Source organism: Stomoxys calcitrans, chromosome 5 (assembly GCF_963082655.1).
Source record: "Stomoxys calcitrans chromosome 5, idStoCalc2.1, whole genome shotgun sequence".
Classification (NCBI taxonomy): Eukaryota; Metazoa; Arthropoda; class Insecta; order Diptera; family Muscidae; genus Stomoxys; species Stomoxys calcitrans.
Genome location: NC_081556.1, coordinates 570,203 through 583,887, shown reverse-complemented (window position 1 = coordinate 583,887; position 13,685 = coordinate 570,203). Strand labels below are relative to the sequence as shown.

Below are 13,685 nucleotides of genomic sequence, written 5' to 3'. Positions count from 1 at the left end.
ATCGGCGAATCGGTCTATATGGGGGCTATATGAAGATATAGTCCGATATAGCCTTCATCGGAACTTAACCTGCTTATAGAAAAAAAAAAGAATCTGTGCAAAGTTTCAGTTCAATATCTCTATTTTTAAAAACTGTAGCGCCATTTCAACAGGCAGACAGACAGACGGACGAACATGGCTAAATTCTCTTTGATTTTAACGCTGATCAAGAATATATATATACTTTATAGGGTCGGAAATGGATATTTGGATGTTGCAAACGGAATGACAGCATGAATATACCCCCATGCTTCGGTGGTGAGTTCAGATTTGGATATAGCTCCCGTATTAACCGATCCAACAACTGTGCTAAGTACGGTCCGAATCGGTAAAGAACCTGATATAGCTCCCATTTAACCCGTACTCCCGATTTGACCTCTTGAGCCCCTGGAAGCCTCAAATTTTATCCGATTTGGCTGAAATTTTGCACATAGTGTTCTGTTATGGGTTCCAACAACTGTGCCGAGTACGTTTTGAAGGTATATAACCTCATATAGCTCCCATATTAACCGATCTCCCGATTTGGCTCAAGGGCTCAAGACCCTGAAAGCCGCAATTTTTGTCCGATTTGGCTGAAAATTTGCACATAGTGTTCTCCTGGGGACACACGTCCGCCCGTCTGTCGAAATCGAAATGTTTATGTAGGTCGTTGGGGATTTCAAATGGGCCATATCGATTCAGATTTGGATAAAGCTCCCGCATGATCTGAGACGCTTGGAGAAAAATTATTCGTTTCATAGAAAAATATATTTTCGATCGTAAGTTGTGTGTCTGGTGAGTAAAAAAAAAAGACGTGGAAAATGCGGCTACAACAACAGCATAAGCGTACCAAAATTGTGGTTTCGATAAAAAAAAAAAAAAACTCAACTTTGGAAAAAGGGTAAAATGCACTAACTAGAAATACAAAAAGGTTGGATTAAGTGTCTTTTGTTCGTTTGCCACTTGGTGGTACATTTTGGGGGTTTTTGTGAGCTAAAAAGCTGAAAATGTAGTGCGAAGTCACAAAATTGGCACCCCTTGATACAAAGCACTGTAAATAGCACATAAAAGAAAATGTTTTCCCACAAGGGGCTCTCGAGGGGCTCTTGATGGCTTGGATTTTTGTGTCCACGGGCTGGTTTGGCTTGTGCATTTATTTGTTGATTTCAAAATTCAGCATTGCTAGTCAGTACTCACCAGTTTTGATTCAACTCTCTGTCGTTCATGCATCGCATTCAATAATTCTCTTAAATGTTGGTTTTCCTTTCTTAAACGTTCCCGTTCCATATCACGTTCATTGATCTTGGGCTAAAAAGTAGAAGAAGGAATCGATTGGGTCAAATCGTGCAGGGCGGTGCAATTCTCTTTTGGACTTACCAATAGTAATGAAATTTGCGCATTCAGAGAACTAACAATGCTGCTTAAAGCATAGCAAGGTACACTTGGCTCTAATGAATTTGCATGCTGGACGCGATTTGGTCCACACGGAGTGGGAAGATGGCCGTTGCTGCTGGCACCAGTTGCATTTGGGAGGGTGCTTGCGTTGCTGCCAGAGCAGATTGGTGAAATTGTGGCTGTGGACAACGTTTGGGTTGAGCTATCGACCATAGAGGTAGCCACGGTTGTCAAATTATTTAGCATAGCCTAAAAAATAGATAGAAGGGGAGAGAGAGAGAGGTTTGGAGTCAAAACATTATTTCTTTAGTGATTTGGGGCTTTTCTGATATTTCCAGCCAACTTACCAAACACTCGAATGCCTGGTTGACCTCAACATGTTCGCTTCCCAGTGAAAGATCATCGGCCTGCGTGGCATTGCTGTTCTGTCTTTGGGGCTCTGCAATCATGGGTGCGCTTAATTCATTTTCTGTTGCTATGGCGGGGGTGGTGGGCTTCCCGTCAGCCTCCAACGGTTGGATTGATTTATCATCAACGGAAATGCTTTCGCATTCGGCTGTATGCATTGCCGAATCGTCCTCTTTATCCTCCTCATCATCGATAGTGGCTATAGGAGCTGTTGTTTCCACATTCTCCGCAATGTCGCAAAGCGATTCGTTTGTATTGTTTTTGTCCAAAGTTTGTGGCGGCTCTTCTGGGGTATCCATTAGCCGATGTCCATCCTCAATGACTTCTTCGGCTTTCGAAGCACCATCCGCCAGAGCATTCGTAAGGTCATCAGTAGATTCTTCTGGAATGCTGTCAGCACTGATTGTACTTTGGCGTTTTATTAATTCGGGTGTCGTCGATGTGGATATGGAAGAGCATGTCGTTGGCGCCGCCGTGCTTTTTACCGGAGGCGGTGGAGGGGGAGGCGGACTTTTGAAGCTGCCGGCTGGTGGTGGCAGGGGCGGTGGGGGTGAACCCTTCATAGCTGCTGTTGTCTTTGTTATGGGTGGGGTTGGCGGAGGTATTCCTGCAGGGGTGGACGTTGTCTTTGTTAAAGGAGGTAAAGCTGGCAAACGCAACTCGTCAATTTCGCAATATCCATCGTCATCTTCGTGAATGTTTGTCTCCTCCAAAGCGCACATTTGAATCTTTGTCGCCGTCGGCGCTGGTGTCTGTTGCTGCGCCTGGGCCGTTTGCTTGTTTGGCGGAGGCAAGGGCGGAGGTACATCTGGGCCAACACTTAATTTTCCCACATTGTGGGGGGGGAGACGTTGTCGATTCTGTTGCTGTTTCTCGTGACACTTGTCACAGACAGCAGTTGAGACCGCCGATACCTCTTGCTCGGGAGTTACCTTCATGTACTCGTTTATCACTTCGGTGAGCGACTGCACTTGGGCATAGGCAGCCAAGGCTATATCAGTGCTGTCCTTTGGTGCCTCCGGCATGGCCGCAATATCTACAATCTCGTGAAAGTGTTCCACGGGCAGGCGGAACATATCACATATTATCTTTTGTTTTTCCAACAGACCGTCCCGTATGCTGGCATCCAGACGTCTCAGCTTTTCGGCCGGTGTTAGAACAGGCTCCGCTGTATGGGCAGGACTTATACTAATCTGTATAGCTGTGGGTTCCACCAGTGGCGGCGATGATTGCATTAAAGTACGGGTGTTATTGGAATTATTGGAATAGACAATACTAGCGCTGTCTCTCTTATTGCTAACGGAGCCGGCGGCGTTGTCTTCGCCAGATCCGTTGGCCTGTCTGGCCGACTGTGTGTGCCGCAAAGTGACGCCATTTGCGCCCGCAAAGTCACCCGTGTTGCTGTAGTTATGATAGGCATCGCCACAGCTGCGAGTGGACATGGTACGATTGACAGCGCTCGCATTTGCCGACAGCTCGTTGTGGCTCAATCTCTGTTTCATGTTGTAGTAGGGGGGATAGGAGTCACTTGCCGTGCCCACTGACGTTGGTGTGCTCTCGCGGCGACCATTACGCAACTGCACATCACTGGGATGACTGCCAAAGCCACTTCTCTCATTGTTCACACTTGGCATTGGCATTATGGGTGCCAACGGCGTCGTTATCACAGTTGCGGTAGCCGACTGCGGTGGCATTCGTTCCGGTGTCAGCTCCAAGGATTCGCGTGTATTGGAATGCGGTAATGTCGCAATGGCCGGATCATCAATATGTTCATGATTTGTGTTTTTGGAGCGGGGCTTGTATTGTTCGGCAGCATCCGATATGTGCTTAAACCATCTGAAAAGTGAAAACAAACAACAAATTATACCACATTCAGACACACGTCTATTTGGATTAAAGAGGCTTGATGTAGCCTTGCTCTAACACTCTCAGCTAACATGTCTCCCTTGTTCTTCCATTCTCTCCCCCCCTGCCAATACCCACAATTTACCTTGAAACCAATGAAGCTCTGCGTCCGCCACTATCCTTGCCGCATCCGCCGCTGGTTGCTACAGGTTCGTTAAAACTTCCGCGGCGTCGTTCTTTTTTATTTTTGCCCGAGGAGCTATTGTCTCCGTTGTGCTTGCCCGCGAGCGTTAACAGAGAACCATTGCAAAGACTTTTGCGGCGAGCCCCAGTAAAAATGTCGTCCGGCGACAGGAAGTTCATGGCGTCGAAATAATTGGCTCACTACGACTGAGAGATATTTTCGGTCACCTATTACACGTTCTCATATGCATTGACACATGTTCTTTGCAAGCTCATTGTACGCTTTTGACATCCTAAATTTCAAATATTTTCGAATAAAATACAAAATTATCCACAACAATAACAGCCTCCCCAATACTCAAAGTCATTGGTAGTGAAAACTGAACTCTAAAACAGAACAGAAGTTCGTTATTTCTCTAAACGAAGGAAAGAAAGGTACAGCCCAATCGAAGATAAATTTGCCACAAATTTGCATTTATTCCCGCTTAGTCAAGGGTCTGGTTGCAGGCTGGCACCATTTTTTTAACTAACCCAGCCCAGTTACACTAGCATTAGCAACATTTATGTGGCAAAAATGCTTACTAAAAACAAAAACCAAAATTTGCCCATGAATATTCCATGAAGGAACAGAGGGCAATCACATCTCACATTTCAATGAGTCCTGCTGTCCGATTCAGATGTTATGCTCAATGAAAAGGGACCTCCTTCTTATAGCCGAGTACGAACGGCGTGCCGCAGTGCGACACCCTCTTTGGCTAGAGAAGTTTTTACATGGCGTAGTCCCTCAACACTGTAGCGCAGAGGTTAGCATGTCTGCCTATGACGCTGAACGCCTGGGTTCAAATCCTGGCGAGAAATTTTTTCTGCGCTGGTTTTCCCCTCCTAACAAACATTTGTGAGGTACTATACCATGTAAAACTTCTCTCCAAAGAGATGTGGCACTGCGGCACGCCGTTCGGACTCGCCTAAAAAAAGGAGGCCCCTTATTATTGAGCTTAAACTTGAATCGGACTGCACTCACTAATATGTGAGAAGTTTGCCCCTGTTTCTTAGTGGAATGTTCATGGGCAAAATTTGTATTTGTACCTCGCAAATGTCGTCTGCACTAGGGTGGTATAACCACCGCCGACATTTTTTTTCTGGTGGTCTCGCCAGGATTCATCATAGGTGGACATTCTAACCTCTGCGCTACGTTGGCCTCCGACACATGTCAATACAAGTTGTATTGTAGATATTCCAAAACAGGCATCGTACTCCTATTCACTTTAATTGTACAAAGACTTGCTCAGCAAAAAAAAAAAAAAAAAAAAAAAAACAATTACAAACACCCCAATACTTTTCAGTTTGGCCCAGAACGGAATGATGCGGAATGCCATCAACAGACATTGCGAAATATATGCTTCTATTTGTTTAAACTCATCTTCATTCAATTCATTCCAATTGAATTGCGTTTGTTGCTTGGACGTCATAGCTGGGTAGAGAGCTATGAGAGCGAACTTAGATGAAACCCCAGCACACTAAGGCAACGCTAATTAGAGACGGTTAACAATAAAACTTTAAACAAAAATATATCCAAAAATATTTCGTGACACATACGTGACAATTCACCGAATTAAAATTACCCAGGGTTCGGTACGAATTCGATATAGTAATCTCAAAAAAAATGATTGTTGCTAACAGAGCCTACCTAGAAACCATATTTAAATCTTAATCAATGTTGCTGTTGAAACATGCCCACGAACTTCCCATTAAAAGACAAAACAGGGAGACTTTTCTTATTTCAATGAGTGCTGTCAGTTTACATGTGAAAGTAGCGATCCTCGTCAAGATCCTATAGGTAAGGTGAGCAAGGTCGTTTCGGTCCATAGAACCAATCGTTGTTGAAACGTGACGGCCATTGATTATTAAAAGGCGCATTGCCACATCGAGTATCATGGGAACTCAGTATTTAAGCAAGAGCCGGTGCCACTCGGTCTCTAACTGAGACTATCCACTCCATACCGCTAGCTGTCCATATAACTACGGAGCATTCCACTATCCGCAATCTGTGAACCCGTAGCTCTCATTTGAGCTGATAACAATAAACATCACGCAGCTCAAAGTTCTAACCTATGTGGTGCTCATAGATCGAGTTTATAGAGATGAGATCGGTTTATACGGCAGCTATATACAAATCCGGACCGATCTGGGCCAAATTGCAGAAAGATGTTAAAGGATGTGGAAGCCATATCCACATCCGTACCAATCTGGTCCAAATTAAAACATGATGTCAAAGGGCCTAACACAACTCACTGTCCCGAATCTCGTCGAAATCGGATAATAAATGCGACCTTAAATCGAGAGATCGGTTTATACGGCAGCTATATACAAATCCGGACCGATCTGGGCCAAATTGCAGAAAGATGTTAAAGGACCTAACAAAACTCTCTGTTCCTAATTTCGGTGAACTCGGACAATAAATGCGTCTTTTATGGACCCAAGACCTTAAATCGAGAGATCAGTCTATATGGCAGTTATATCCAGATCCGGACCGATCTGGGCCAAATTGCAGAAAGATGTCGAGGGGCCTAACAAAACTCACTGTCCCAAATTTCGGTCACATCGGACAATAAATGCCCCTTTTTCGGGCCCAAAACCTTAAATCGAGGGATCGGTCTATATGGCAGCTATATCCAAATCTGGAACGATCGGGGCCAAATTGAAGAAGAATGTGCAGTGGCCTAACACAGCTCACTGTCCCAAATTTCAGCAAAATCGGGTAATAAATGTGGCTTTTATGGGCCTAAAACCTTAAATCGGCGGATCAGTCTATGTGGGGTTATATCAAGATATAGTCCGATATAGCCCATCTTGGAACTTAACCTGCTTATAGACAAAAAAAAAACACAATCTGTGCAATGTTTCAGCTCTAAATCTCTTTTTTTTTTTTTTGAAGACTGTAGCGTAATTTCAACAGATAGACGGACGGGCATGGCTAGATCGTCTTAGATTTGTACGACGACCAAGAATATGTATACTTTATAGGGTCGGTAATGGAAATTTCAATGTGTTACAAACGGAATGACAAAATGAATATACCCCCATCCTTCGGTGGTGGGTATAAAAATATAATAGTTTTCATTAGATGAAGTGCCCTAATATTCAAATGATAGGACGCTTCTTTAATTCTACACCAGTGATGTCCAGCCGTTTACCGTAGCTTTGATGACAAGTCACACGTATTCTTAGGCGTCGATTATGAATGGCAACTCAACATGGTTGCGTTGCCAGAAGATAAAATCATCAAATTTTTATAGCCCATCTATATATAGGAAATGTTTGTCAGTTTCATTCAATTTAAGTATTTTGAACGCTCAGCTACTAAGTAAATTTAAAAAAATATGCAATTCAATACAGAAATGGAAATTTCTATAACAACTTTGCCTGTTGGCAACTCAACTGCAGTTGGGTTGCAATCCATAATCGACTCAATATTCTCTTTGTTTCCGACAGCAACGGGTGAACATGCGCATGAGTACACATCATTTCCCTGGTTTAATTTTTAAAGCAATGCTTTTTTTTTATTTTCCCTTGGAATGACTGAAAAAGGATTTAAAATTTGTTTATTTTATGTTTAATTTTCCAAAAAATCAATCATTCAGTCAAAAAAATCATTTTACGCATAGAGAGGATTAAAAATATTTAAAGAGGGCATCTCACACATACAATAACATTTTTATTTTGGACATCCCTGTTTTATACCGTATATCCCTGCAAACATTTTCTATCGTGCGAGTCACTAAATCTGCACTCAGGGAAGTTGAAAACAATCTCAGGCGATATCATTTTTTACGCTAAATAGTGTCTCAGTACGGCAGAAAACGTGCCACTTGGCGATATATACCAATGAGTGACTAAATAGGAACTAAAAAAAGTTTAAAATTCGATTATCACCGTCATTAATAAAAATAAATTTTTATTTGCCTAATGTTTTTTTTTAAACTTTTAGAGTGAGGCTTATTTTTATTTCTCTTTCCCAAATCAAGATTAATAATCGAAGATTTTATTTGCAATGATTTTCCCTGACTGGGTTTTGAACAGCCAACCTTACGATTGTGAGTCGTACGCTATCCCTCTGTGCTACCGGCCTTTCTTCATTACAGGCTAAGGCTAAGTAAACATACATCCTCTTGGGTGGGTTTTTTAAGTTTTTTTAAGTTAGCGTCCATTACAACAACAAAAAATCTATTTTTAAATTTCTAACAATAACAGTTGATTATGAGAAACTAATAAGCGAAACATGAATGATGGAATTCCGATAGTAATGTATTGGGTTGCCCAAAAAGTAATTGCGGATTTTTTAAAAGAAAGTAAATGCATTTTTAATAAAACTTAGAATTAACTTTAGTCAAATATACTTTTTTTACACTTTTTTTTTCTAAAGCAAGCTAAAGGTAACAGCTGATAACTGACAGAAGAAAGAATGCAATTAGAGAGTCACAAGCTGTGAAAAAATTTGTCAACGCCGACTATATGAAAAATCCGCAATTACTTTTTGGGCAACCCAATATTTTGTTGTTTTTTGAATCATGAAATCTCTACAAACTGTCATACAAAAGGACCCAAAACGTGACTATTCTGGGAGGGAGTGAAAAAGTCACTTCCAAATGTTTAGCTTTAGCTTTCATACCGAATAGTACAATTACATGTATTGTATTATCCTAATGTATTGTTATTGTTGGTGTGTGCAGAGATTGCTCAACTGTGTGAACTTGACGAGGCAAGAGTTTTTGATATTTTTCAATTCATTTTGAAAAAAGCAAAAACTTCCGCAAACAAAAAACATTTTCAAAAATCACGCGAGTTTTGCAAATATTTTTTTTTTTAATTTTTTGGAAATTTTGTGAAAATATTTATTTTGTTATTGATTTAATGCAAAATATTGCTTTGTTATCATGCACACCTTTAGTCGCGTGTTTAAAATGCTATTTCACACTGCAGGCAATTGCCCTGGGGCTTATTTAAGTTTCAGAAAATGTGTCCGAATTTGCTGATTTTGTGTAGTCCCAACAAAATAGTGACGTAAGGCCCCACAGAGTAAAATGCAATTATAGCCCAATACTATTTATTTCCCAATTTTAATTGAAAATTATGGATTTACTCGAGGGCAAACTACACTGGCCCCAATGGCTAATTGAAAAAAAGGCCCCAATGGCTAATTGAAAAAAAGGCCCCAAAAGTTTTGTTCTTGCTCTCCATACATCTGGCATATTTTTTCTTGTTTTGGGTTTGGGGTGCAATTTTGTGGGACCAAACATCTTACCGCCTAACAGGATTATTTTTTACCCTTTCCACGTATATTCCCTCCTTTGCTTTTTCTTTTGTTTTTGGATGGTCCTTATGTACTTGACAGATTGATTACATATCGAATACTTAAACACTGGTTGTTGTTGTATTTTCAAGAGATGGCAACAATAAATTATTGTTTAGCGTCGTCCTTGAATGAGTAGCAAACAATGATGTATACTTTGGAATTGTATCACACAATACTTGGAGGGACAGGTTGGGTGAGAGGGCAAGCACTCAACAGCCCTGGACTGTGTATTTCAAAAAACAGTGCTAATGACATATGTATAGGTAAATTGAATACACATGTATTTTCACCTAGATGGCAGTTGGGCTTAACAAACATCTCATTGTTATAATTTTTCTCATCCAAAATATTATGAGCCCTCTGTTATTAGGCTTAATTTGAAGTGTGAAGATTTTCCGATATGGAAAGAATTTCTTCTTGAAACTATTTTACTTTACACTGTTCACTTGCTAACAGTCTGGTATAAAATGCTTATTTAAACATACACCAATTCAAATGGTGACTGGTTAAGGATCATAGCCGAAACGAGGACGACACCATATGACACCCTAAGAAATGAAAAATTAAGATAACAGTTACAACTTTCGCTATAATTTATGTAGAAAATGTATATGACACCGTGACAGATTTGTGGAACAATAAGAAGTTATATGTACACTCGGAGGCTGCCGTGGCGCAGAGGTTAGCAGGTCCGCCTATGACGCCGAACTTCTGGGTTCAAATCCCTGCGTGAACATCAATCAAATTTTTAGCGGCGGTACCCCCTTGCTAATGCTGGCTACATTTGTAAGGTATCCTGCCATGTTAAAACTTCTCTACCAAATGGTGTCGCTATGCTGCACGCCGTCGGAACGGAATTATTCTTCGAACAAAAACTCGCTCGATAGCGGAAGCGAGAATAAGGCCCAAGAATTCTCTCTATAAAGCATTGTGCAGTCCGCTGGCCAATCAATTACAAACGGGTGTGAGTTCCTGTAATGTCTAGTATCCCTGACAAACATCCTTACATCAGGAATAAGTAGACGAATATTAAACGAACACACACCATGGAAGTACCGATATAACAGCGCCAAACAACCCACATTGCCCTACTGTATACCCTACTGTCCCCAATCAACGCCATCGCTGTCCTCTGTGCACGGCCCAGTGGCTCCAGAGATGATTTTGAAGCTCCAGCCCATATATGTGAGTTGTACTCCATTTTTGGCCTTACGAAACTGGTGTAGATGTTAAGAAGATCAGACGGAGCGAAGTAATTCTTACACCGTTTAAGGAAGCCGAAACACTTTCGACACTTCAAATACATGTTTAGCCCAACGGACATCACTGTGTATTTCCAGCACAGAGTCTTTCGTGCTACTCGATTCTTTCGACCCCACTCAGAAATGGCCAGCAAATCCTGGTGGAGTGTATCGTCCATAACCCGCCTCTTGTGCTCAATTTCTCGAAGGCTCGGCCTATGGTGTAATCTCGGATGACAGTAATCTCTGTCATTCGTACTCATTCGACCAAAACCCGCCTATTGTCCTCATTCTCTCGAAGACTCGGCCAATGGTCGAATGAGTACGAATGACAGAGATTACTCTCATCCGCAAATGAGTAGATCGGATTCAATGTCTGACTCAATAGATAGTTGATGAAAATAAGAAAAAGAGAAAGAACAGAGCCCTGGGGTACATCTGCGGTCAATTTCTGCGCGTTGGATGAAAACCCATCTATCTGAGAAAGCTCGAAATTAATCGAACGAAGCCATTACCGACACCAAGTGCGACAAGCTTTGATAGTAGTGCACCATGCCAGACCCTATCAAATGCTTTGGATATCCAGAGTCACAATCTTACTCTCACCAAACTGGTTGATTGAGCGACTCCAACGTTCCGATAGAACAGCCATGAGATCGCCCGTAGAGCGATTTCTGCGGAATCCATACTGTTGGTCGCTAGGAAGGCCATTAGACTCTAAATACCTCACAAGATGGTGATTAACCATGCTTTCCATAACCTTGGAGAGAAAGGAGAATATCGCAATTGGCAGATAATTCACTGGGATATTTGCCTCACCCTTCTTGGGTATTGGCTGAACGTTCGCAACCTTCCAAGGCGCCGTAAAGACTCCCGCACGGTATGCAAGGTTGAAAAGGTTGCGTAATGGACGAGCAAGCGTAGAAGAACTACCTGGGCCGGGGATTTATTTACGTCTAGATTCTCAAGAGCTCTTTTAACTCCACAAGTTCGAAAAAATTTCTGGGGCATGACGCCAGATACATTTTCGATTGAGAGAGTGGTTGATTGCTATCCGACAGGCAAAAGTTCCCAAAAGGTTAGCCTTATCAACCGGGTCAGTGAACGTTTGACCATCCTTACCAAGAGTTGGATGCCACCGTAGCGCAGATGTTCGAGTCTCCACCTATGACGCTGAACGCCTGGGTTCGAATCCTGGGGAGACCATCAGAAAAAATTTTCAGCGGTGGTTTTCCCCTCCTAATGCTGGCAACATTTGTGAGGTACTATGCCATGTAAAACTTCTCTCCAAAGAGGTGTCGCACTGCGGCACGCCTTTCGGACTCGGCTACAAAAAGGAGGCCCCTTATCATTGAGCTTAAACTTGAATCGGACTGCACTCATTGATATGTGAGAAGCTTGCCCGTGTTCCTTAGTGGAATGTTCATGGGCAATATTTGCAATTTGCATTACCAAGAGTTGGAATAGATGAAGAACTACCCTTTATCCTTTTCACGAACGATCAAAGCTCTTACTTCGTCGTGTATAAGCAAGAACCCTAGTACGCAGGCGCTGTTCGTAAAGAAATTTTTCGCGCCTAAGCACAGTGGCACACGAAGATCTTGCCAAGAAGATCTTCAGCAGTAGCAATGCTATTGAAATGCTGAAAGAATCCATTGAGCTCAGCCCAACGTGCTTGTTCGTATACAAATATTGACCGCTTCGGGACTGGGGAGGAAGCAGTACGAAGAGCAGAATACGAAAAAGATGCTGAAACAATGCAGTGATCGGAGTTACCAAAAGGTGCAAGAGTATTAACTTCATACTTTTCAGGGTGTGAGGTTAAAAAAAGGTCAGGGGCAAAGATTTGGAGCCGAAGAAGCAAGACTTTAAATTAAGGATCTTATTTTTAACATTTTATTCTTTTAAGTTTCAAAATTTGACACCCTTTAAATGTGCTTAGCTAATCTTTAGAGTTAGGGCAACATCTTTGCCGGTATACATATATTTTGAGATTTGATTTAGAATTCGAAGAATGTTTTTATGAATATGAATTAAATTAAGAAAACAAACAAAATGAAAAATATTCCTGGTCTTCAAATCGAAGGCACGACCTTTTCTGGCGGTTTTCGACACTACAGACCCCAACAACAACAGCATGTCAACGTTTGCAAATACTTCAATCTCAGTCGTTCAGTCGCTCATTTGCTCCTTTATGCTGTTATTCAGAACAAAATTTTGGATGGGGTATATAAACGGGACACAAAATTCAATTAAAATATTCCGGAGTATACTTTGGGGTTTATATTTTGAATATATAATTGGGCTTGTAAAGTTGCTACAGCCGTCCACACATCCACATTGCTTGACGCACTGATGGTTGATGGTGGTGGGCGATGGGCGGTTGGCGGTGATGTCGTTTGATACTGTATTCAGAGCTTTGCCAGTTCTGGTGATGGGATTGGGATTGGGCGAATGAAAAACAAAATGGTTGATGATTACATTTATCGACGGTTGGCCCTATGTATAGCCCTTTCACTTGTGTGTACGAGCTGGGTCGATTGTGGTAAGGCAAACGACAGCTAACAGATGTAACAGCATCATCCTTGAAATCAGTCAAGCAGCAATTTCAATGTTTTGCTGGAGTGCATATCCACTTCACGTTCGTTAACCATACCTTTTAAGTAAGTTTTCGTTCGAGGCATGCGCTCAAAAGTCGTGGGCAACTGCTTTAAACTACAAGGGCGGTAGGTGGTACAAACTAAGGTCGTACGATGTACGATCAAATGGACGGAATTGTGAATGAAATGTGCTCCTGTGTGAACCCCCACCTTTATCTTGGAGCATCCTTTCGTTGTCGCTGGCCAAAAGTATAAAAAAAAAGATTCGCTTTCTATGGACTGTCCGACCATTCGATATAAACTTATCATACCAGCATCGTTGAATCTCTTTCTAATTCTATGATTTGATTTGTTATTACGATTATTAATAACATTACAATAGACAGCCCCTCTCCCCCTCACTTCACATGAAGCTGAAGTAAAACCCTAGCCATGTGCTCATGTAACACAGAACGTAATATCCTCATGTGATAGAAACCTCATCTCTATTTATAGCAGAATCACATTGGTGGTTACGCTTCAAGTACATTGAAATATTTGTACACAAGCAAACAACTTTCACCTCTGTGGTTTCGGATTAACGTAGCGCTCCTGACGAATTCATATACGCCAGTTGAGATGTAAGCAAAGGGGTTCTTCGTA

General features: G+C 41.8%; 1 protein-coding gene across 3 annotated transcripts in view; it reads right to left on the bottom strand.

Moving 5' to 3' along the window:
- LOC106086517 (uncharacterized) overlaps positions 1-13,685 on the bottom strand; it is a 132,507-nt gene that overhangs the window by 2,459 nt on the left and 116,363 nt on the right. For all 3 annotated transcript variants that reach the window (XM_059370181.1, XM_059370182.1, XM_059370183.1), the window contains 3 exons: positions 1,761-3,657; positions 1,396-1,662; positions 1,216-1,326 (listed from right to left, as the gene is read on the bottom strand). In XM_059370181.1, the coding sequence (XP_059226164.1) occupies positions 1,216-1,326; positions 1,396-1,662; positions 1,761-3,657 (2,275 nt within the window). The remainder of the gene's footprint in view (positions 1-1,215; positions 1,327-1,395; positions 1,663-1,760; positions 3,658-13,685) is intronic.